Raw genomic sequence first — 23,885 nt, 5'->3', positions numbered from 1 at the left:
AAGTATATGTAATGCCGCACATATATATACCGCCGGCCGGGCGGGCTTGCTCGTAGCTATCACCCACCGCAGTCCACCAGCGACGAGGCGAGAAAAAGAGAGAGGCGCAAACGGCAATGTCCCAGCGCAAGACGATGTCCGGTGCTGACCGCGCCCTCGAAGGCGAGCTCGAGGAGAAGCTCCTCCTGCACGATGGCGCGGCGGCAGCGCAGAAGCAAAGGGAGCGGTGCCGGCCTCCTGAGGGCGCCGACGACGTCGACGGCTACCGCGAGAGGTTCGTCCGGGCTTACGACCGCCTCCGGGACGAGCTCCTCTCCGACGACTCGTGCGAGCTCACCGACGAGGCCAAGCGCTGGCTTGCCCAGGTACGTGGACATACGCGCGCGCGCGCGCGCGCGCGTTTGCGTGATCGGTACCGTGCATACGTTCGTACGGCGGCACGTACGTGCATACGCGCGCGGATGTTTCGCGGTGCATGTACGTACGTAGCCAACGTTGTACACTTTTGTAGCGTGTCTCGAGATCCTGTCGGACTTTCGGCAAAACTAGCGTCCGAACGTCTGATATATCGAATGTTGTACCTGTCCTTCGTAACATCGAAGATTAATATCTGTAAAATTTAAAATCAACATATGCAACATAAAAAAAACGCAAAAAAAGCACGTACATCCGAAATCGAAAAAATTATCTATTTGAGTTAATTCCTATATTCCGAGATGCAACATATGAAAATAACTTCTGCAACAAAATTTCATAATATCTAAAATATTAGAGATGCAAAAATATAGAAATTAACTTAAATTGATAATTTTTTGGGTTCGGATCTGTACACAAAAGATTCTGGGATGTAATATTCTCGAAAAACTTCTACAACAAATTTAATTACGTCTGAAATATTAGATTTAAACGTCTGAAATATTGAAAATATGTAGGAATTAATTCAAATAGATAATTTTTTAGATCCAGATCTATACACAAGAGATTTCTATGATGTAACGTACGAAAATAACTACGATAACAAAATTTTATAATGTCTAAAATTTATATCAAATTTGAACGTCTAAAATATTAAAAATACGAAAATATTTTTAGACCGATTCAACAATATTATGGACTAAGCGGGTCGTCCGTCGGGAGCATTTCCGTCGGACTTTCGTACTGCATGCATGGATGCACTGCACGCGTTAATTTGATCGGGCCTGTGTCCCTGCTTTTTTTTTTCTTTTTTAGAAAGGGAAATTCTATTAATTCGGAAGCAGTACATCCATGGGATTTTTCAAATAAGACCCTGAGAAAACAAAAATTACAAGCAAAGGCACACATATCGGGTTCTTCTTCTCCGATTGCCTCCGCCATAACTGGATGTCGGGACCGAGGCCTTATCCTTCTCCCTATCCGTCAAGGGCATGAAAATTATTTGATGCCGCAAAAGTCAGCATCTTGGACAACCGAGACACACATGAACCGATGAACGAATATGGCTAACACCTCGCTAGAGTGAGAGGAAGGTCAAATCCACAGCTACCACCTTCATAGCTGGACAATAGTAGCCCCGAAGTAGAAACCTCCATCGCTAGCAAAGCCGACAGGGAGGGACAGAAACCCAGCAAAGGAGATATTATGAAAATCAACCATTTCTCCAAAAGTCAGAGATAGCTTATCTTCTAAGGCTCTTGACCGGTGATATTGTCGATGATAGTACCACCGACATAGTCACCCGCTCCATTGTGAAAGTAGCAAAACTCAAATGGCCTCCATAAGACCGACGCCATCGAGAAAACTTACATAGATATTAAAACCTAGAAAAACATAGTAAATACACCGGTAGATCCGGGTTCCTCCTCCCCTCCGGTGCCAGCAGGAGAGGACAACCTGGCTAGATCAACACTGGGATGGAGATCGCCTTGCCGATCACCCTTCTCTACTGTGGATGAGGAAAGGGGAAACCTCAGGAGAGTTATCTGTTTCTGCTTTTTTTTCTGCACTTTACTGCAGGTGCACCTTTGTCTGGGCTGCCCGTTTCGCATGAAGGGCCCGGTCCAACATCTTTAGCCCATTTTTGTGCGGGTCCAGGTTAGCTGGAAGTCTACTCTCACCCTTTTCCGTACTTTCGTACTGCATGCATGGATGCACTGCACGCGTTAATATGCTCGCGTCTGTTCCTGCTTTTTTTTTCTTTTTTAAAAAAGGAAATTCTATTAACTCGGAAGCAGTACATCCATGGGATTTTACAAATAAGACCCTGAGAAAACAAAAATTACAAGCAAAGGCACACATGTCATGTTCTTCTTCTCCGGTTGTCTCCGCCATAACTGGATGTCGAGACTGAAGCCTTATCCTTCTCCATATCCGTCAAGGGCATGAAAACTTTTTGATGCCACAAGAGTCAGCATTTTGGACAACCGAGACATATATGAAACGATAAATGAATATGACCAACACCTCGTTAGAGTGAGAGCATAGGCGGATCGACCAATAGGGTGAGGTATGACGAACACCCTACTTTTCCAGCGGTGAGATCTCCACACCGACCACTCTGTACCGTATTTTTCATTTCCGTCGGCACTAATTCATAGCTGAGCGGCTGACTCTGTCCTACCTATATTTTTAGGCTATATCCACTTCTGAGTGAGAGGAAGATCAATTCCACAACTACCACCTTCATAGCTGGACAATAGTAGCCCCAAAGTAGAAACCTCCGTCGCTAGCAAAGTCGACGGGAGGGACAGAAACCTAGCAAAGGGGATATTATGAAAATCAACCATTTCTCCAAAAGTCAGAGATAATTTATCTTCTAAGGCTCTTGACCGGTGATATTGTCGATGATAGTACCACCGACACAGTCACCCGCTCCATTGTGAAAGTAGCAAAACTCAAATGGCCTCCATAAAACCAACAACATCGAGGAAACTTATATAGATATTTAAACCTAGAAAAGACCTAATAAATACATCGATAGATCCAAGTTCCTCCTCCCCTCCGATGCCAGCAGGCCACCGAAGAGGAGGAGAACCTGGCTAGATCAACACTGGGATGGAGATCGCCTTGCCAGTCGCCCTTCTTTACTGTGGATGAGGAAAGGGGAACGCTCGGGAGAGTTATCTGTTTCTGCTTTTTTTTTCCTGCACTTTACTGCAGGTGCACCTCTGTCTGGGCTGCCCGTTTCGCATGAAGGGCCCGGTCCAACATCTTTAGCCCGTTTTTGTGCGGGTCCAGGTTAGCTGGAAGTCTACTGCCACCCTTTTCTATACTCATGTTTTAAAATCTATACTCATGTTTTCCTTCAAATGGTGAAATAATAAAAATTCAAAATACTATCGAAATAGTTAGAAAAAATTCTAAAAACAATTGTGGTGTAGTTGATGCTATCATCTAGCTCTCCAAAATTTCTAAGAGAATAATGACATTTAATATGACAATTAAAAAATAATTTTTTGGAGAGATATATAATAGCACCCTCTACATATTATTTTTTTAGAATTTTTTATGACTACTTCTATAATTTTTTGAATTTTGAGAGCATTGAAACACGACATGTTTATGTTTTTCAAACTTGACGTCCGTTGGAAGGGTGATAGGTTCTTGGCGCCCCTAAATGGGGGGACATGCATATAGATTTGCAAATTTTGAAAATGGGTACATATATTTGCAAAATTCAAAAATAAAAATATATAAATAAAAATTTCTAACTATTACTATCACGATTTCCCCTAAAAAAACTATTATCACGTTTTGTTTTGTTCTTTATTCTTGGAAAAAAAAAGAGAAGGTCTTACCGTATAACGGATGTACAGCACAAGCAAAATCTGCAGAAATGGACGAGGTCGTGAGAATTTATGTTTCCGAAGGATCTGAATGTTTGATACGTTAAAATAAAATTTGTTTGCCACGTGTACTTAAGATAGAGAAAATTGAGCGACCAGCGTGCGTGTCTCATCTATTATTTACCTTTTCCTGCAGATGATTGACTACAACGTACCAGGAGGTGAGGATGCATCCATCAGATTCAGCTCCGGGTCCTGTATTGTGCAGTTAGACATAATACCAAAAATGTCTGATCTGAAATTTGGACAGATTGAAAGCAGAAACTGCTGGTTCTATCCATATACGAAATCAAAGACTGCTGAGTTTTCAAGCAAAATCTTGAGTAATATTTGAAGTCATATAGAATCTGTTGACACGTTGATCTTTTTCTCTGAAGGGAAATTGAATCGAGGTCTGTCAGTGATCGATAGTTACTTGCTGTTGAAAGAAGGAAGCGAGGTTACTGAAGATGAATTCTTCCTTGCTTGCGTCCTTGGTTGGTGTGTTGAGTGGGTAATTTTTCTGATGACCCTTCTGATTGTGAATAACTTTATTTGTTGAAAGAAGGAAATAAGGTTATTAATTAGTTCTCTGTTGCCAAAAAATCATACAGTTTCAAGCATGTGCACTGCTTCTTGATGATATCATGGACGATTCGCATACAAGGAGAGATCAGATTTGCTGGTACCGACGACCCGAGGTCCTTCAATCGACATCTCAGTTTTTCTTTTGTCAGTATAACCATTTTATCTTTTGAGTTTACAACGATTTATTCGATTAATCTATAACAATTATGTTCAATTATTTTTGTTCTGTTTATAGGTTGGTCTTAGGGGTATAAACGACGGTATTCTACTGAAATGCCACATCGCACGTTTGATCAAAAAACACTTTAGAGAAAAGCCTTATTACATTGATATCTCCGAATTATGGAACGAGGTCAGCTCCTTGTGAAATGCCACTGAAGAAATTGATTGACTTTATAAAGTTACAAGTCAAATAGTATTGTTTGAACTTCTTGTTCAGATAGCTTTGCAGACTTCCCTAGGACAGATGCTTGATCTTATTAGCACACATAATGGGGCAGATGATCTTGGCAAATACAGTATTGAAGGGTATGTGATTCATTCGAATAGCTAAAGAATTAGTATTGCTTAGGTTAATGTATTTTTCTTTTGCCGTGCAGGTACCGCCGTATTGTGAAGTATAAGACATCTTACTACTCCTTTTACCTCCCAGTAAGCCTGAAATTCAGAATTGCTATTCACTTCTCTGTCGTGTATCTGAAAGAACTTTCCGTTGTGGAACTGTTTGTACGTGACAATGAATGCTGAAATTCTAATACTACATCATGAACTTTCCACTTTAATATTGTGACGTTCACCTTTTCCACTTTGGCTTTAGGTGGCCTGCGCATTGCTGTTGTCTGGTGCAAAACTTGAAAATTTCAATGGGTTAAGGGATATACTTATTGAAATGGGCATATATTTTCAAGCACAGGTATATTGATCTTTGATGAAATCTTATCCCTGCTTTTAGTTTGCTTTTCCATTTACAATTGGAGAACCTTTTCAGGATGATTACTTGGACTGCTTTGCCGATCCCAACACCATAGGCAAGGTAAACCAGAGGTCAAGCTATTTTTCAGAAACTCTCTGTCAGACGGGACAAGTAAGTTCATGCTCTGCTTTTGTGCATTGTAGATTGGAACTGACATTGAAGATCACAAGTGTTCCTGGTTAATTGTACAAGCTCTTGGCCATGCTGACCGTAATCAGATTGAAGTACTTCATGTAAGGAATTGTCAAATATCTACCTAGATGTGTTGACATGTACAGTGATAACTTACACGTGCATTTTCAGAATTACTACGGGAAGAAGGATTCAGCTTCTGTTTCCAAAGTGAAGAGTACTTATTCGTCTCTTGATTTGAAGGTATAAAGGGAATAAGGATTTTATGCACTTGTGAATTTAAAAATAACTAAAAAACCATAGATGTAAAGCATGCTAACATATTTTAAAAAGCAAAACATGGTACAAATATTCGAATGTTTGTGCACCGTGCAAAAGGAACAAGCGAAGAGAATTCATATTGCAAATGCACAAACTTGTCTCTCCTTTTACAATGCACAAATGAACATGTTTTTTTTTTTTTTGCATAATTTTTGCGGGAGCATATATTCTAGCATGATCGATAGGTATGACATTTTTTAAATCTTTTGAAGTGTGCCACAGTGCCGGTGCAATTTTTCGAAAATCACTTTGACTGCATAATTGTCCATCAGTACAGTGTGTTCGGTGTTGATGAAGTCTTTTGCAATGTTTGATTCACACTGCTTGCTCTGATGTCCATGTGCGTTCCTGATTTGCCTCACCGTGACTGCTTGCAACTTTTTATTGGCTTTCAATAAAAGCCGAGAAATCTCCCTTCTAAAATATGTGCGTTCCTGATTTGCCTCACCGTGACTCTTTTGATGTCCCAGGATATCTTCTCCCAGTTTGAAGATCGAGCTTACAAGCACCTGGTCTCATCTATCGAAGCCCAGCATGACCGTGCGGTGCAGGAGATCCTGAAATCCTTTCTGAAGAGAATCCACCGAAGGAAAAAGTAGCCATAGTAAAAACAAATGTCATCAGTGTGGACCTCTGCTTGCAATGAAAAGGAATATCATCTATCTATAATCATAACTGATACAGCATATGTAGCCGTATCCTTTACAACATGCAGAAACCTGAACAAAAGATGATGGAGACGACGAAGCTTGTGTTCCCAATGACTTGTTTCTTGAGAGCTGAGATATATGTCTTATCAGTCAGTTCCAAATTGTTGGTATTTCTGAATGTTAGTCATACAGGTAGTTAATAGCTATATGCATATGCTGCCAGAATAAAATTATCTGTATTTGTAACAGTCACCATTAAGGTATTTTTTTTTATTCCCTGTTAAGTCCATTAGGGCCATTAAGGTCATTAAGGCCATTAAGAGAGTTAATTGTAGCATGTTCATTGTAGTCCATGCATTTTCACAGAGTTATATGAGAGAGCATAGACAACAGAAAAACTGCAGTCAGTCGCAGCACAAAAATTCCTGCGTATTTTCGCGTGTATTCATTGTGGTTGAGTCCAACATATGCATGGTTCACATGAGTTGTATCGTATACTAGTGCATATTTTCCTCCGTGAATGAAGGGAACCAACCAGGTCGCCGCAAATGGATGGATTTTCTGGTTCCTCTTCCGTTCTGTTTCGCCATCCATGCAATCTATAAACTGCTGTAGTGGTGTGCTTGTTTGCTGTTGGCTTTGATGATTAGGCTCGTCCTGAGAGTCGGGATCGCATTACCAAACGCCTCTCTTCGAACAGCTTAATTAGCATCAGCACACGCAACATCCATGCGTTCCAAATATTCTAACTAGATCGATGCGAAGGTGCATCCTGTATTCCCAAGCAATTGCTGAAAGCATCCTGCAACATAGAGCTGGGTGCCGCAATGTAATAATTGGTCTTTGGAAATGGATGAGGCAGGAATTTCAATTTCGTTTTATATCTTTTTTTTTACCGGCAAAAAGACCAAATTATTCGTCCTCTCTGTGGGTCTCACCTGTCAATGAAACAAAAATTCAGAATTAGATATTTCGTTTTTCTTTAAAATTCGTAAAATTTTAATTTTAATCCCTGAAGCTAGCTACCTGACTACCTCTCCCATGACTATGAGCTCTATAGCAGTTATTTCTTGACTTTTCTTTTGGAGAAAAGGTATGGACTTATGTTCCTTTCATGCAAAGTCCGGATCAACTTGGATGCTAAATTTCTCCGTAATTGAAGGAGCGTACCTTTGCCAGATTTTAAGGCACTGACAAGGGGAACAACTATTCAAAGGAAAGAATGTTGTTTTGCTGAATCCTGCACTCTTACATGATACAGCTGTGCATACGCTTATAAAAGTTCTAGTGCAACGAACAGTCGCATGGTCACATGGGGAATATGCGTAGGGATTATTCAAGAGAAACGAAGTGAATGAGACAAGTTGAATACTGGGTTATTTTGCTATGCTACTACAAAATAATTTCACAGTTCCAGAAAATGTTCACTTAAATAGAGAGTGAAGAAAAATCCTGAGGAGGACTACTGGATAGTACAGTACTGAACACAGGGCATGGATGGGTACCAGCTGCCGCAAGACGATTCAGGCAGAAATGTCCAAAATCCCTCGTATTCTGCTGGGTGAAATAAACGGAAGATCAGATGGCAGATGCGCCTGCTCAAAGCATTACAAAACAGCACGCTCTATGCACTCGGGAAGCGGGGTTATATAGCATTAATCTAGGCTGTCAAGTTGCTTCCATGGTTAACATTGGCTTCTCCAACGTAGGTGCGCATCGCTCGCTGCAGAGGCGCCCATTACCCCCAAAAAAACTACTCCGGTCCGCACCACTTGCACTGCATGTTGGTCGTCGTCTGAAACACTCGGAACAGCCGACAGGGTTTTGTTTCCTGCGTCCGATGCATGGGTTGAAGGTAAAAGTAGCCTTGTTGTGAAGTACTTTATCTGTTTTGTAATATTTATTCACGTCTTTCATTACATATAAATTAAAAAAAATATTAAAATCAAGTAAAAAAATACAGTGATATGACTATACTACCTCTAATCAATACAAGGATGAGAGTAAATAACTCACCAGTGTTGGAGTAAATATATGCATGCACTCAGAGCATAACAGGAAAATATGCCATAAAACATCTTTGATTACCATAATAGACAAACAATTTAAGATAGATACTTTCGAGACTATGGATAAACATTGTAAAACGAAGGGAGTATCCCTAGTGGGTTAATGTAACTACTACGTAACATCGTAGTTAGATTAACTGCAGCAACTGCCCATGACTAACAGAGATGGTTTAGGGACAAATCAGATAAGCTACACTCTTGGAGTGCTAGATATCTGTTGAGGGTCGTTATTGAAGACCCCTCACGCTTCTCATACTATCAGTCTACGCTTGTGGATTACGGGTCCTCAGAAGCCTTGTGGATCTTTGGCTCTGGAGCCCTTTAGAACCCTAGCCTCATGGAGTCCCAATCCTTCAGAGCCTAAGCAGCCTCCTCAAAACACGGGTGCGAGTCATCAGGTCTTAGAGAAAAATCAGTCAGATAGGACCCGCCAGTCATCCTCCACCTATAAAAAAGTGACTGATATTTAATACCAATGTAAGTGGAGGTCGTTCTGACATCCCAACGCCAGTGGGAGCCGGACTAACACTTTGGACAGTACGACGTTGCAATAGGCGACCGACTGAGTATCATGCGCTTAGGACCATTTGCATCTCTATATTGCCATAGTAAATAATATATTCTTATTAGAGGTAAATGCATCCTACATAGACCCATACTATATGATTCAATTGGCCCTAGGTCCCTGTGGTAAAGTGATAGTTTATATCGCTATCTCTATAAGGACATGCTTTGCACATTTACACCCTAAACAACACTATAAATATAGACCCATGTCTATCAAACTAGAGGACGAATCTTTTTTACTATCAACATATTATTGGTTCTCCTTTCTCTCCACTTCTTCTTTAAGCTCAAGTCTCTTCTCTAGAAGGGACTCTCGCTGCATTTTGTTCGTATAAGACATCTTTAAAAGAAGGGGGGCCAGATGAGGCCTGACGATGGTATAGATCCTAAGGAAGTAGGCATACCAAATTTGAATCTTCCCACATAAGAAGAAACTAGCTAAAATACGTGTGTTGAAATTGATACTGGTAAACTAAAGGACCTTGCTCCTATAGTAAGAAAATATAAGAGTAAGATGTAGAAACACCTAAAAGTGCAACCCATGATGAAATAGCAATAAACTATGTGAATTCAGAGGGTTTCTGGAACAGAACAACCACAATAGTTGATATATACTTCACAAATAAATTTACCATAATCATATATCATGACACTAGCTTGCATCGCTCACTGAATGTAGAATGAGATCATATTAAGATTAGACTAGCAGAAGGCAATAATTGTTGAACTGTTGTCCTTGAACGTAAGAGAGATTTTTTGGCAAGTATGCCGCATACCTCTCCACATCAAACCAGTAGGATATAAGTGAGTTTTTGTTTGTAAGAGAGATGAAAGGAATGGAATTATGAGGTACAAAGCATAACTAGTTGCACAAGGTTTTACTCAATGACCAAACATTGATTATGAAGAAACCTATTCCCTTGTAATAGGTGGTATTACCTTTAGATATTTTATCTCAATGACAATCAACATGGAGTTGAAAATGAAATTGATGGATGTTGTGACCGCATATCTTTTATGGGAGCCTTGATTCAAATATTTATATGAACTTACCTGAAGGAATACCAATGCCGAATAAGGATAAAATAAATATACACATTTATAGCGTACAATTGAAAAAGTTGTTATATGGGTTGAAACAATCAGGTAGAATGTGGTATAATCGTTTGAGTGAATTTTTTGAAAAACGAGACTAACAAATAACACGGATTGTCTTTATATATTCATAAGAAGAAACCAAAATGTATTTTTCATAATATCTGTATATGTGGATGATCTGAATATCATCGGTAGAGAAGAAGAAATAAAGGAAGTAAGCTCATATTTGAATTTGAAATGAAAGATTTGAGCAAAACCAAAGTTTTGCTTAGGCCAACAGCTAGAGCATGTGACAGATGGAATTTTAATACATCAGTCAAACTATACTCAGAAGGTGTTGCAGTGGTTTGTTTTTTGAAAAATTATTTTCTGCTAAAACCCCCATGATCGTAAGTTCATTGCAAGCATATCAAGATCCCTATAGACCTACAGAAGATGGAGAGGAAGTACTGAGATCGGAATTTCCATATTTAAGTGCAATATATGCACTAATGTATCTGACTAATTGCACTAGACTAGCCATAACATTTACAATGAACCTACTTGCACTATACAATACAGATCCCACTAAAAGACATAGAAGGGCGTGAATGATATTCTGTGTTACTTATAATGTAGCAAATATCTAGATCTATTCTACAGAAAGAATCATTACCTAAGTCTGTTTGATACGGATGTTGGGTATTTGTCAGACCCGCATATAACAAAATCACAGACTATATTTTCCTATGTGGTGGAACTGCAATATCCTGTAAATCGTCAAAGAAAAGTCTTGTAACTACTTCAATGAACCACTCAGAAATAATAACTTTATATGAAGCCGTACGGGAATACGTGTAGCTTAGAAGAGTGATCAATTATATCCAGCAGTCATATAGGTTGAACACTATTAACACACCACCATTATCTTTAAAGATAATACTGCATATGTTGCATAAGTACAATCAAAATATGTGAAAAATAACTTAACGAAGCATATCAATCTTAAGTTCTTTTATGCTCAAGAATTGCATTGAATGAATAAAGGTAATACATATCGAATAATGTGAAAGTCTTACAGATTTATTCACTAAGTCTCTTCCTGTTTTTAGTTTTGAAAAATGTGTTCATGGCATTAGAATGATGATACTTAGAGAGTTGTACATTTCAGAAGAAGAATTTTCACATAATACCGATACGAATAATTAATCTTAGTAAAGAAGATTAAGTACCCAAAGTTATTCATGAAGATGAAACATTTAGGTGGATTGTACTCTTTTTCTTTGAAACGAGTTTTTCGAAGTTTCTCATGATAAGGTTTTAACAAGATAATTTATGTGACCATGTTACGAGCTATATACTTCTTTTAAATTTTTTCTATTGGGTTTTTGAAGAGTTTTGATGAGGTATATATATTTCGTAAGAAGTGTCTAAGGTGTAGTGTTAAGAAACCTAGAGCTTTATAATAGAATATAGATCCATCTCAATATCTTATAAATTGATTTTATCGGAATAGTTCTTTATCTCATTGAGATCAATTATATTTTTTAAGTTTTAGCATATAAATACAGAGATGAAGCCTCTATTATAGAACATAGATAAATAATAAAGAAAATATTTCCCCTATAATACGTCTCATATTTATATAATTATTTATCATTGGAATTTCTGAACCAGATAGTAGATGACGCACGGTTGCACCTTGGTCACAATGTCCTGATAAGCTAGCAACGGAAAGCGTCCGTGTTTCTCTGCACCATGTCCGTGAATCTTGTTTTGTCCCGGGGTCGCGCCTTGGGTAGAGGCAGGACACAGGGAAGCGGAGCGCGGCCTCGACACCACAGCCATGGGTGCTGGCCACGAGCTGGACGCAACGAGGCCATGTGAGCGAGCTTTGGATGGTAGCAAGCTGCTGCTGAGAGTGAGCACTGACTATGCGTGCATGCCGAGCTCTGCTCAGAGAGACGCAGCTAGCTAGCTGCTTAGCAACGCTGATGCGCACAGACACAGTGGTGCATGCGCACGATGCCACCATCCACCGAGGTTCCCGTAAGCAAGCATCTTGCTGCTCCTGATCAAGTAATAATAAACTCTTGTTTGTAACACGACACCGAGGAGCAAGTGTAGTATAGTGTGACTGCATGCACTGCAGCCTAGTCTTAGCTCTCGCAATCGTGTTTATTGGGTCCGTAAAACTTCTTGAAAACCAGTAATTGCAGTAGTAGGTAGTAGTCCTGGTAGTATCCAAGAGGTGAAAATCATCTCTGCACCATGTCTCATCAGCAGTATAAAAATGGTCATCGATAATCGGAAAAGGAAAAAGGTATTCCATCCCATCTGCATCGAGATTGTGTAACTACTGGTATCTCGATGTTCCCGGCCGATTCCTCCTTCCCCACGTCGCACTGCCACAGTCCATAGCGCCGCGCCCCGCCCCGCCACCCTTGCTAGCTCTTTTTGCTTGACTCGCGCGAGCGCGCATTTGTACCTCCAGCCCCACTATATATCCACGGCAATCTCCCGCACTTCTCTCCTCGCCCTCACCCAAGCACGCTACTGCGCTAGTGTTTGTCAGTCACACGCACCCACACCGAGGAAGCCGACCGAGCGAGTTAGCGAGGCCGGCAATGGCGAGAGCTCACCGCAGCGGGGGGCTCCTCTTGCGCGGCGCGGCATTCCTCACGGTCGCCGTTCTGTCGGGCATCATCGGCGCCGCGAGGGCGCAGCTGCGGCAGAACTTCTACGCCAGCTCGTGCCCCAGCGCGGAGTCCACCGTTCGCTCCGTCATCTCGCAGCACCTCCAGCAGAGCTTCGCCGTCGGCCCCGGCACGCTGCGCCTATTCTTCCACGACTGCTTCGTCCGGGTAAGCGCGCTACGGTCTCCGGCTGGTCTTGTGATTGATTCCACCGTGCCCTTCCTTAGTTGCATCGTATTGTTGTGCAGGGGTGCGACGCGTCGGTGATGCTGATGGCGCCGAACGGGGACGACGAGAGCCACAGCGGCGCAGACGCCACGCTGTCGCCGGACGCCGTGGACGCCATCAACAAGGCCAAGGCGACCGTCGAGGCGCTCCCCGGCTGCGCCGGCAAGGTCTCCTGCGCGGACATCCTCGCCATGGCCGCCCGCGACGTCGTCTCCCTGGTAACCAAACGCTATTTCTCATCAATCATTCAACGGCGACAAAGGTTAATAAAACTTCTTTTATCCAAAAAAAAAAAAACCGGTTTCACTGCAGCGCTAGCTCATGCACGTACCATGGCCTGATGGCCATACGGTGCATGCGGTCTGATCGATTCGCCTGTCGCCGTAGGGCACACCCTTGTCAGCGGCCAGGCACGCACGGACCCACGTCGCTAGACAAGCCTTTCACCTTGCTGGTCGGTTTGTTCATGTCGCGCTCTTGGCCCACCACGCCGGTCTGGGGAGAAGGGGTACTGTTCCAAGCCTGCGTGTCAGTGACTCTTTCGACCCGCGCCGAACCATCCCACGAGCCAGCCAGCCCCGTTCACGGTCCATGGCCGGCTGGGCCTGCACAGCGCGGCGCACCATCCCGATTCGGCCCCCGCAGCGCCCAGAAGGACATCTGAGGCGTGTCAGCCCCTGGCCCGCTGCCGGATGCTCGGACGGACATACACATCGAGTCGCCAAAAAAAGGCGAAGCCACCCGCGCGGCGCGCTGCCGCCTGCCTGCGGCGTTCGGTGGTGCTGTGGCTCGTGTAGTCGGGTGGGCATGGCTTTGGGTGGTGCGAGGCGAGAGGTAGCGTGCGCAGGATGGCCGGGGTCTTTCGCCCCTTTCGAGACGAAGGGCAGCAGCATCTTCGACCTGCTACGGACTAGCGGACGTTGCGCTTTATGCAGCATGATTCTCGCGACAGTGATACGACATAAGTTTAGAGAAGTAAATTCTCTAAGAGCAAGATCCTCGCTCTGTGACGTCTCACCGCTGATAGACCCTCTCTCTGTGACGACTCACCGCTGCACTAGCAGTAGTACTCCTGTATGGTCCGTGACGCACTGACGCTGCAAACGCAACGTCCGTTCTTGCAAGGGTCTCGTCTGAGAGCCCAGCTGGGCACAAAGTTTCACTGCGTAGACTGTAGCTGTAGCCATGGGATACGGACAATGTAGCTCTTACTACTCTAGAGAAGAAAGAGCCAAGTGACCATGCTATGCTACCATAGCTCAGCGTGGGGGCACCGGCTGATGCCGGTCGATCATGAGCTGCTCTGAATCTGATTCCTCTGGAACAAATAAGTTACCCTGCAATGCTAATCTTTTACCATGATTTTCTCCTGTCGCAGTTGGGCGGGCCAAACTACGCTGTTGAGCTCGGGCGGCTGGACGGCAAGACGTTCAACAGAGCCATCGTGAAGCACGTCCTCCCCAGCCCTGGCTTTAATCTGAACCAGCTCAACTCCTTGTTTGCGCAGAATGGGCTCACGCAGACGGACATGATCGCACTTTCAGGTGTGTGTTCTTCTTGAATTTTTTCTCTAGAACACGGACGTATATATTCACACTATCCATGCTTGCGGTAACTTTTATTCTCTTTTTCACGGGGAGTAGCAGTAGTGCCAGTACAATACTACAGTTCGTCGAGACTATTGGGTGTACGAATATTGAGGTGACAAGCTAGGTTGTAAATTAATCATGGAGATTTACAATGTCTCGTTAGTGGTTTTTTTATAAGCATAGGTTGATCGCAGTACAAGCATCTTTCTTGTAGTCTCTGTAGCTCACGTGACTTATCCTCTCTGCTTGCAGCAGAAGACAAAAGTGGTTACTGTTCTATACTGTCTTCCCCTGTTCTTTTCGAAAAGCAAGAAAACCTTTCGTCTTGTCTGATTAAGAAAACTAGAACAAACACAAGTGCAGAGTACTTTGTAGAAAAATGCACATCTAGAGGTGAAAAACGGACATAAAGTGATAAAAGTAACAGACTGAACATCATTTTAAAAAGTAACTCAGGCTCATTTGGAGGGTTTAAAAATTTTATTGTGCTGTTCTCTGACACTTAAGGTTGCCCTGTATAGGCTTTGTGTTTGTTTTTGTCTTTGATTCTCTATTGGAGGGGGGGGGGGGATTAAAAATACCATTTATATAGTACATGGGAACAGACGACACTTTGTCTGAATGTTTTAGTTTTTTGCCAGATCCTACGTACGCTTATCGTTAAATACTACTTGGATTCAGATTTGAACACATGAAGCCTTTCCTAGTGACAAAATCGAAAACAAGCAGCAGTAACTTTTGACTGAACCACCCAATTTTGTCCACAAAAAGTACTAGTAAAAAATGAAAAGCTGACTCCTACGGGACTGGCATGGCACAAGCTTTTCAACACGAACAATCAGGATTATTCATTGAGGCTTGATTGATTCCGGTTGGGAATGACTGCAGGCGCGCACACGATTGGGGTGACACACTGCGACAAGTTCATCCGTCGGATCTACACGTTCAAGCAGCGCCTGCCGTGGAACCCGCCGATGAACTTGGAGTACCTGCGGTCGCTGCGGCGCGTGTGCCCCATCAACTACGGCCCCACGGCGTTCGCGATGCTGGACGTGTCGACGCCGCGCGTCTTCGACAACGCCTACTTCAACAACCTCCGGTACAACAAGGGCCTGCTGGCCTCCGACCAGGTGCTCTTCACCGACAGCCGCTCCCGCCCCACCGTCAACCTCTTCGCCGCCAACAACACCGCCTTCCAGGAGGCGTTCGTCGCCGCCATGGCCAAGCTCGGCAGGATCGGGATCAAGACCGGCAGCGACGGCGAGGTGCGCCGCGTCTGCACTGCCGTCAACTAGTCGTCTATCATGCGTGCGTGCGTGCACGGTTGAGTTCATTCGCGTGTTAGCTGGGTTCGTAGGTTCGTGAAAGACTTAGAAATGAGGCGCAGACGCATGCGTTCCTTTTCTTGTTTATACTTTTGGGCGTGGTGGGATTTTGTTAGCGATTCTTTGAGCTGTGGGACGGAGGATAGAAATTGAGATGTGGTTCTAATGGATGTTTCGTTTTGACATGGTTGTGCTTGAAAACTTGGACGGCGTTGCGGTGCACGGTGGTGCTAGCTCGGTGTTAAATTCATCGAAAAAATCGAATGGTTGGCGAGTTGTTGCCACAAGCGGCAGTGTCGGCGGACCTGTGGTAGAACGGCCTCAGCGGCCCAAACGCTCGAAACCCCCGCATGCCGCGGCCCTAGGCTCCTAGTGGGCCATTTTCGGGAGCCGCACGGATCATCCGACTGGGTTAACCGTGGGCCGGTCCATACTCGCGGATGTGAAGGTGCCTGGCACGGGAAGAATTTTTTACATATTTTTTCAAATATTTCAAGATTACATATCTATTTGAAAAATAATGAGATCTACCCTACCGTCACTCATTCAATGCGAGAGTTGGAAGAATTTTTTACATATTTTTTTAAATATTTGAAGATTACATGTCTGTTTGAAAAATAACGAGGTCACCTTACCGTTACTCGTTCAACATGCGAGAATAAGGTCACGTGTTGAATGTGTGACGGTAGGGTAGACCCCATTACTTTTCAAACGAGTATGTAATTTTGCAATATTTGAAAAAATATATAAAAAAAGTTTGCACCGGTAGGCATAGCCGGTCGGCTGTCGTTCTGGCTCAGTCCACCCCACTCTGGCCCAATCTCACGCGGAGGTGGTCTTTCGTGGCCTGTTGCCCGCGTTTCCCGTGCAAATCTGAAAAACTGGCGGACTACCCACTAGTTTAGCCCAGAAAAGCCGGACTTGCGAACGAATTTGCTCATGCATGTCGATTCTAGCACATCCGCCCCGCCGCCGCCGCCGCAGGGCAGGCCACCCAACTCACCGTACGCGCGACTGTTTGCGCAGCGGTGCCCGACCACCCGTCGCGTGCACGTAAACCTTCCGTTTCTGTGGCCTTTTTTTAGAAGAATTCCGTTTCTGTTGCCGATGTGGTGCTTATTTTGGGCTACTTAATTCTCGTTGGTACTTCGATTATGGGCCATCTTTCGGCCTATACCAGAAACAGTTCCAAGATGTTGTTCGAGTCCAACAGTCTCGGTTTCCACTTAAAAAAAGTCTCGGTTTAGTAGCCCACATAGCCGGATAGCTAGCAGCCACGGGATGCGGTCCAATTTCTGCCGGGGCAGCAGCCCAGTCCAGACGATTTGCATATGAATAGTGTTACGGCCCGTTGAGAATGGAGTTAGTTCTGTACCGGTCTGTCATGGTCAGGGAAACGGGTTCCATCCATATCCAACCTGCAGCTCATGCACGGCAATCAAGCCGGTAACTCTGTTCTCCATGTGTTTATCGGCCACAGATCGTGGACGTCGAGCACAGCACACCGTCGAGTCTCGATCGACTCTCGAGTGCATGCATGCCTGTTCCACAAGGCCTCGAAAGTCACAGCTAGGTAGTCAGAACTTCCCTTTACAAACTCTGCATTCTTAACATCACCGGCCCGATCCTATTTAGGAGCTAATATAACCGGTACATGCAAGAATAATGATATGCACCGGAGGTGCTCTTCGTCTGAACAGCGGCTTGCCGACATGCCCTTGGATTCGATGGTTTCCAAGGTTACATAAGCAGCTGCAACCTTCGGAAACCTGGCTTGCAGATCCAGTAACGTCGTCTATCACTGATGAACAGACAAAATGATTCTCATGTCTACACATGGGTGTGTTGAGCTGCAAGCACCGTACGCCTGTACAGATAACTGTAACACGTACTACGAACACTCTTTAATAATTGACGCCTGTACAGATAACTGTAACACGTAGTACCACGTACACTCTTTTAATAATTGAATCATGGCACTGTAATTCTAACAGAATATACTTGCGTTGTGTAGTACACAACGGAATATATAATATATATATATATATATATATATATATATATATATATATATAGAGAGAGAGAGAGAGAGAGAGAGAGAGAGAGAGAGAGAGAGAGAGTTGTGTCTATCATTGATTCCTTAATGTTTTACTTACTAACAAACAAGCTGCCCGATCGATGGAGCTGATCGATCACCATTAAGTCGCCCGGGGTTAGTTGCACGCATAAGTCAACTTTCAACCACCGGTACCGTAACTTGTTAGGCTTCATCGGATATAATTCCACGATTAGGTTGATGGGGAAAACTATAGCTTTAGGTTCCAACTATCCCCAGATTTTCTAGAAAACAATATCAAAACTACCTGTCAATTAATCGAGCGAATTGATTGATGTCATCTTTTTACATAATGGATAAAATGACACTGGACGATATTCCAATTTAGATGCATGCATTACATGTTAATTATCTCCTTACTCCTCCAAATTCTTTTTTTTTATCTATAGCCCATTGTGACATATTTCGATTTAATTATATATGTAAACGAGTTCTAACAAGTGTTTAAACACATAACTTTTTTAGTTTGAAAGGGTGAATATAATCACCACAAAATTAGTTAGGATCCACATCTAAGAGTGCATGCATGCTTTGTGGTTGGTTGTACCGACACGACAATCTCCATCCTATATATATTATGTACTTGAAGCCAATGATAACTAATAGACGTTTTGCAATCAAGAAATCCTGATAAAAAATGGAATATTCTACCCATATCTAATAATGTTGCGTTAACATTTACAAATATATTGGATACTTGGCCTTAGTAATTAATTTATACGAATCGAAATTCGTAGCAAAGTTGATTTTCGGTTAGACTATTCTTGCCCTACGATGAATTAAAGCATTAAACTCAACGATTAACTAAACTTAAAGCATTAAACTCAACGATTAACTAAACTGACCAGTAAGAAAAACCATCAAAACATATATTAATTGTTCACCACAGGCTGCCTGCAGGGATTTGTAACTTGATCAAAACCCAGGACTTGCTGCTTGTGCATATATCCTCTCTCGAGCTCCACCACCGGAAACCGGGTCATCTAGGCATCTATGCAGTCATGCAATAAGTTAGCTAGCTTCCGCTGATCTATTTGAAAGCTAAACTTCGGAAAGCCTAAACCATCAATTTGCTCTTCAACTTATTCTGCTCACTTAATTGTTCCAGATGAGTTTAGTAAGCGCTGATGCCTCTGAAACGGATCAAAAACATGTTTATTGTATACACCGTGTGATGCACTAAATTGAGTTTCACATGCATGCATGCATACAACAAATTTAAAATGGTTCCGTACCATAACATGCTTATAATGGGGTAAAAAGATACTATTACAAAACCAAGCTTATATGCTGGTTCATCACTGTCGGTTCGTAAGCCACGTGAAAAAAAAATAGTCATCATGGCTTATAAACCGACAGTGATAAGTGTCATCGCTACTGGTCGATGGATTGAGCCGGCAGTGATGCCTTGCTCCCTTATCACTACCAGCTTAATCCACCAATCGATAGTGATAGCATAACATCACTGCCGCCTGGTTAAATGAGCCAATAGTGATGCCCTCCTTTACCACCTTCTCCAAGCTCTAGCTAACAGACAGTTCGATCAGAACTTTCTCCCCCCCCCCCCTCACAAACTCTCACATGGTAGCACCCACTTCATTCCTTCTCCCTTTTTGATTCCCCACCACTCAAGCTCATTTTTTGTCAAGAAGAAGGTCTAGATGAGCTCTCTGTAGATATCCAAATAAAATCCTTTCTTTCCTCTCCATTTGCTCATTTGCCTTTTCTTTATTTTTTGGGCAAGTGAACGCTGTATTTTTCCCAAACAGCAATCAAGCTTCTAGGAGCCTCTTGAGCTCAAGTAAGTTGAAATCCCCAAGTTAAATCCTATATTTAGCATTTTAACTCAAAATTTTACCTTAAAAAATCAAAGTTGATCTTATCCCTTATTTTGATTTTTAATGAATTGGAAAATTTCGCTATGATATTTAGGTATGTAGCAAGATCCAATTGTATTTTTGATATTTTATTTAATCAGCAAGCTCTAATATAGAAATTGTATGTATGAGCATATTTATTTTTCATATTTCCTTAATGAGTCATAGATAAGGGGTTGAATAATAAAGAAAATTTCTAGGGATGACACCAATAAATACTCATTGAAAGTATACACGAAAGCATGCAAAAGACGGCTCCTCCAACCCAGGCCAATTGCCGGTAGGAGATGACAAGATAATTTATTTCTTGGTGATCGCAAAATCTTCTAGATGTTATGAATTTAGATTTACAATAATGATATAATTGTAGATGGACAGAAGATGGATGTATGATGTGAGCCGTGTAAGCACAGAGTACAAGAACAACATGGATTGTTTCCTGGTACAAGTCGTGGCGCATAAGTCAAATACACAGTCTCAATACATGTGCTATCCATGCGTCGATTGCAAGAAAAAAAGTAATTTTCCACCACCTAGCAGATACATTCCCACTTGATGCCAAGGGGCTTTATGTCTGGATATACTCGTTGGACTGAGCATGGTAAAGCTGAGATCATACAGGAAGGACAATACATTGGCAAAGAAGATGTAGACTTGTGCACCGATATGTTGACTGATGAATACATCAATATATCGTATACCAGAGATACGTTGATCGATGATGATCTAGAGGAGATGTTGGCCAACACCGACTTCGATGCCAACGCAGATGATCTGGAGCAGATGTTGTGCGATGGGGAGGGGAACTTCACCAATGAAAGAGAGTTTCAAGAGTTCCAACGTATGATAGAGGACTCTAAAACACTGTTGTTCTTGAGCTGCGAGAAGGAGTACACAAAGTTGCGTGCCGTGCTTTCACTGCTACAATTGAAGGCAAGCAACGGGTAGTCTGATACATGCTTCACAGAGTTGTTACTGTTCTTATAGAAATTGATTTCAAAGAGAAATGTGCTGCCAGAAAATACGTACCAGGCCAAGCAGGTTGTGTGCCAATTGGGGTTGGAAGTGCAAAAAATACATGCATGTCCAAACGATTGCATGTTGTATCGTGGAGAGCATATAGACTTGGAAGCGTGTCTCATCTGTGGTGCATCACAGTACAAGCATGATCGTGATGATATGGATGGTGAAAGAAAGAATAACAGACCTCCTGTCAAGGTGATGTGGTATTTTCCTGTAGTCCTCCATTTGGAGCATTTATTCACGAACAAAAGGCATGTCGAACTGATGTGATGGCACGCCAAGGAGCGTAAGGATGATGGAACGTTGAGACACCCCGCTGATTCTATGCAGTGGAGAAACATAGATAGAAAATACAAGGAGCCCTTTTGCAAAAGATGTGAGGAATATAAGATTTAGGTTGAGTATAGATGGGATGAATCTATTCGGTAACATGAGCAGTAGTCATAGCACTTGGCCTGTGACTATGTATCTAAAACCTTCCTCCTTGGTTGTGTATGAAGCTGGAATATATTATGATGCCAGTGTTGATACCAGGGCTGAGGCAACCCGGCAACGATATCGATGTCTATTGAAACCATTAATGGAAGATCTTGTAATATTGTGGAATGATACTGTGCAGGTATGGCATGCATACAAACGAGAGAACTTTACCTACGCGCAATGCTGTTCATAACAATCCAGGATTGGCTAGCCCTTGGCAACCTATTTGGCTAGATTGTCAAAGGCTACTGTGCATGTGTGCATTGTTTGGATGAAATAGAGAGCTTGTGGATGAAGAATAGCTGAAAAATGGTGTATCTAGGTCATCGTAAATTTTTTCGCAAGGATCACTTGTGCCGCAGCAACATGAGAGCTTTTGATGGAAAAGTTAAGACTCGATCACCTCCTACGCATCACACTGAGAGACAAATATATGAGATGGTAAATAGACTTAGGGTTATCCTTGGAAAGGGACATGGGAGTATACCGTTTTCAAAATCTAATCTTAGAGCTCCTATGTTCAAAAACAAATCTGTTTCTTATGACTTAGCTTATTGGCCAGATTTGTTGGTTCGACACGCAATCGATGACATGCACATTGAGAAGAACGTGTGTGATAGCTTGATTGGTATGTTTATAGGCATACATGGCAAAACAAAGGATACACTCCAAGCACGAAAGGACCTGAAATGGTTGAAACTCAAACAGGATCTACATCCCGAAGATATGGAAGAAGGCAACAAATATCTTGGTCCCGCTAGCTACTGTCTGAGCAAGGCGAAGAAAATTGCAATGTGCAAGTACTTGCATGGAATCAAAGTTCTATCCGGTTACTCCGTCAACATAAAGAGACTAGTAAACATTAAAGATTTGAAGTTAACTAGCATGAAGTCTCATCATTGTCATGTGATGATGACACATATGCTTTCAATTGCAATTAGATGTATTCTGTTGCCGAAGGTTCAAAACCCAACCATAAAGCTGTGTTCGTTCTTCAACGCGATATCACAGAAGACCATCGAACCGACCAAGTTAGATAAGCTGCAAGAAGACGTGGTCGAGACTCTATCCTAGCTTGAGGCATTGTTTCCTCCATCATTTTTTGATATCATGGTGCATCTCATTGTTCACATTGTGAAAGAGATACATATTCTTGGCCCCGTGTTTCTGTATGAGATGTACCCTTTCGAGAGGTTCATGGGAGTTCTGAAGAAATATGTACATGAATCTCAAATCGACTGGTGTGTATGTATCTCACCATGAGGGTAAGCTACAGGGGAAAGGGGTGATAGGTGCAAACTCATTCCAAACTAACGATCCCATTTCATTCATGCTAGCATATTTTACAGTTCTACAATAATTAGTTGTAGTGGACCAATATGTCACAGAACATCAGAAAATGCTACACACCAGAAACCCAGGGAAGTCCGATGTTTGGATCGCGCGAGAGCACCGAGATCATTTTGGTGCCTGGTTACGTAGACATGTGATGTATAAGCAGATAGAGTGTGCTCAGTTGACTATGTTGGCTCACAGACCGTCAACTACAATTCTCACATTTCAAGGATATGACATAAATGGCTATACATTTTATACGAGAGCTCAGGATAATAAGAGTGCCAACTAAAATAACGATGTATATATAAATGCCTACAACTGCAATAGAAATAGGAAGACCTACTACGGATTCGTAGAGGAGATCTGGAAGCTCGACTATGGAGTGTTAAAGTTTCCTCTTTTTTGGTGCCAATGAGTTAGACTCCCAGGGAGTGTGAAGATCGACAAGTACGATATGACTACAGTGGACCAAACACTCGTTGGATATAGAGAAGAACCATTCATATTTGCGAATGATGTTATGCAAGTCTTCTATGTAAAGGACCCGGGCCCGGATAACAAGGCAGAGCACCACGTAGTTCTTCAAGGAAATAGAAGGATTATCAGAGTGGAGAATATCGTTGATGAGAAAGATTACAATCAATTCAACGTGCTACCTTCTTTTGGAGAGGATGTCGACCTAGGTCCCATGGAACATACTGACGAACCTCTCTATATACGCTGTGATCATAATGAATAATGAATTGTTAAGACAAAGTAGCTAAATTATATTAATTACTATGTATGAATTTGTTTAAGATGCAATTATACCTCACTTTTGTTATGGAAGCTTCATTTAGTAGTTTATGGTGGATGATGTCTTTTTTATTGAGTATATTGATTTTAATAATGAATTAGTAATAACACAAGCTAGCACTATTGCTATGTATCACTATTTTTTATGTTTAATGAATTACCTATATTTAGGAGCATATTTATTTTTAATTTTTAATGAATTAAAATATTTATTGATGAAATTAAGATATATACTAAG

The 23,885-nt window shown here is 42.3% G+C and overlaps 2 protein-coding genes across 2 annotated transcripts; both read left to right on the top strand.

Annotated features, from left to right (window-relative positions):
• Positions 1-3,948: 3,948 nt before the first annotated feature.
• LOC133923696 (farnesyl pyrophosphate synthase-like) lies at positions 3,949-6,463 on the top strand. Its single transcript, XM_062368982.1, has 11 exons — positions 3,949-3,985; positions 4,202-4,317; positions 4,418-4,504; positions 4,627-4,743; positions 4,831-4,919; positions 4,991-5,042; positions 5,209-5,304; positions 5,380-5,424; positions 5,508-5,597; positions 5,668-5,739; positions 6,288-6,463. The coding sequence occupies exons 1-11, from the start codon at positions 3,961-3,963 to the stop codon at positions 6,414-6,416; spliced, it is 918 nt and encodes a 305-aa protein (XP_062224966.1). The 5' UTR covers positions 3,949-3,960; the 3' UTR covers positions 6,417-6,463.
• Positions 6,464-12,356: 5,893 nt separating this feature from the next.
• LOC133925143 (peroxidase 16-like) lies at positions 12,357-16,285 on the top strand. Its single transcript, XM_062370997.1, has 4 exons — positions 12,357-13,044; positions 13,125-13,322; positions 14,483-14,648; positions 15,582-16,285. Exons 1-4 carry the CDS (start codon positions 12,808-12,810, stop codon positions 15,986-15,988), a joined length of 1,008 nt encoding a protein of 335 aa, XP_062226981.1. The 5' UTR covers positions 12,357-12,807; the 3' UTR covers positions 15,989-16,285.
• The last annotated feature ends 7,600 nt before the right edge of the window (positions 16,286-23,885 follow it).

This window comes from Phragmites australis, chromosome 7 (genome assembly GCF_958298935.1).
Source record: "Phragmites australis chromosome 7, lpPhrAust1.1, whole genome shotgun sequence".
Taxonomy (NCBI): Eukaryota; Viridiplantae; Streptophyta; class Magnoliopsida; order Poales; family Poaceae; genus Phragmites; species Phragmites australis.
The sequence above is the reverse complement of the archived record's forward strand: the minus strand, read 5'-3'. Positions and strand labels throughout refer to the sequence as shown.

Coding starts and splice junctions, on each gene's coding strand:
- LOC133923696 (XM_062368982.1), top strand. CDS start 3,961: ATGATTGACTACAACGTACCAGGAG. Junction 4,920..4,990: donor GGCAAATACAGTATTGAAGG/GTATGTGATTCA, acceptor TTTGCCGTGCAG/GTACCGCCGTATTGTGAAGT. Junction 5,740..6,287: donor ATTCGTCTCTTGATTTGAAG/GTATAAAGGGAA, acceptor TTGATGTCCCAG/GATATCTTCTCCCAGTTTGA.
- LOC133925143 (XM_062370997.1), top strand. CDS start 12,808: ATGGCGAGAGCTCACCGCAGCGGGGGGCTCCTCTTGCGCGGCGCGGCA. Junction 13,045..13,124: donor TCCACGACTGCTTCGTCCGG/GTAAGCGCGCTA, acceptor ATTGTTGTGCAG/GGGTGCGACGCGTCGGTGAT. Junction 13,323..14,482: donor CCCGCGACGTCGTCTCCCTG/GTAACCAAACGC, acceptor CTCCTGTCGCAG/TTGGGCGGGCCAAACTACGC.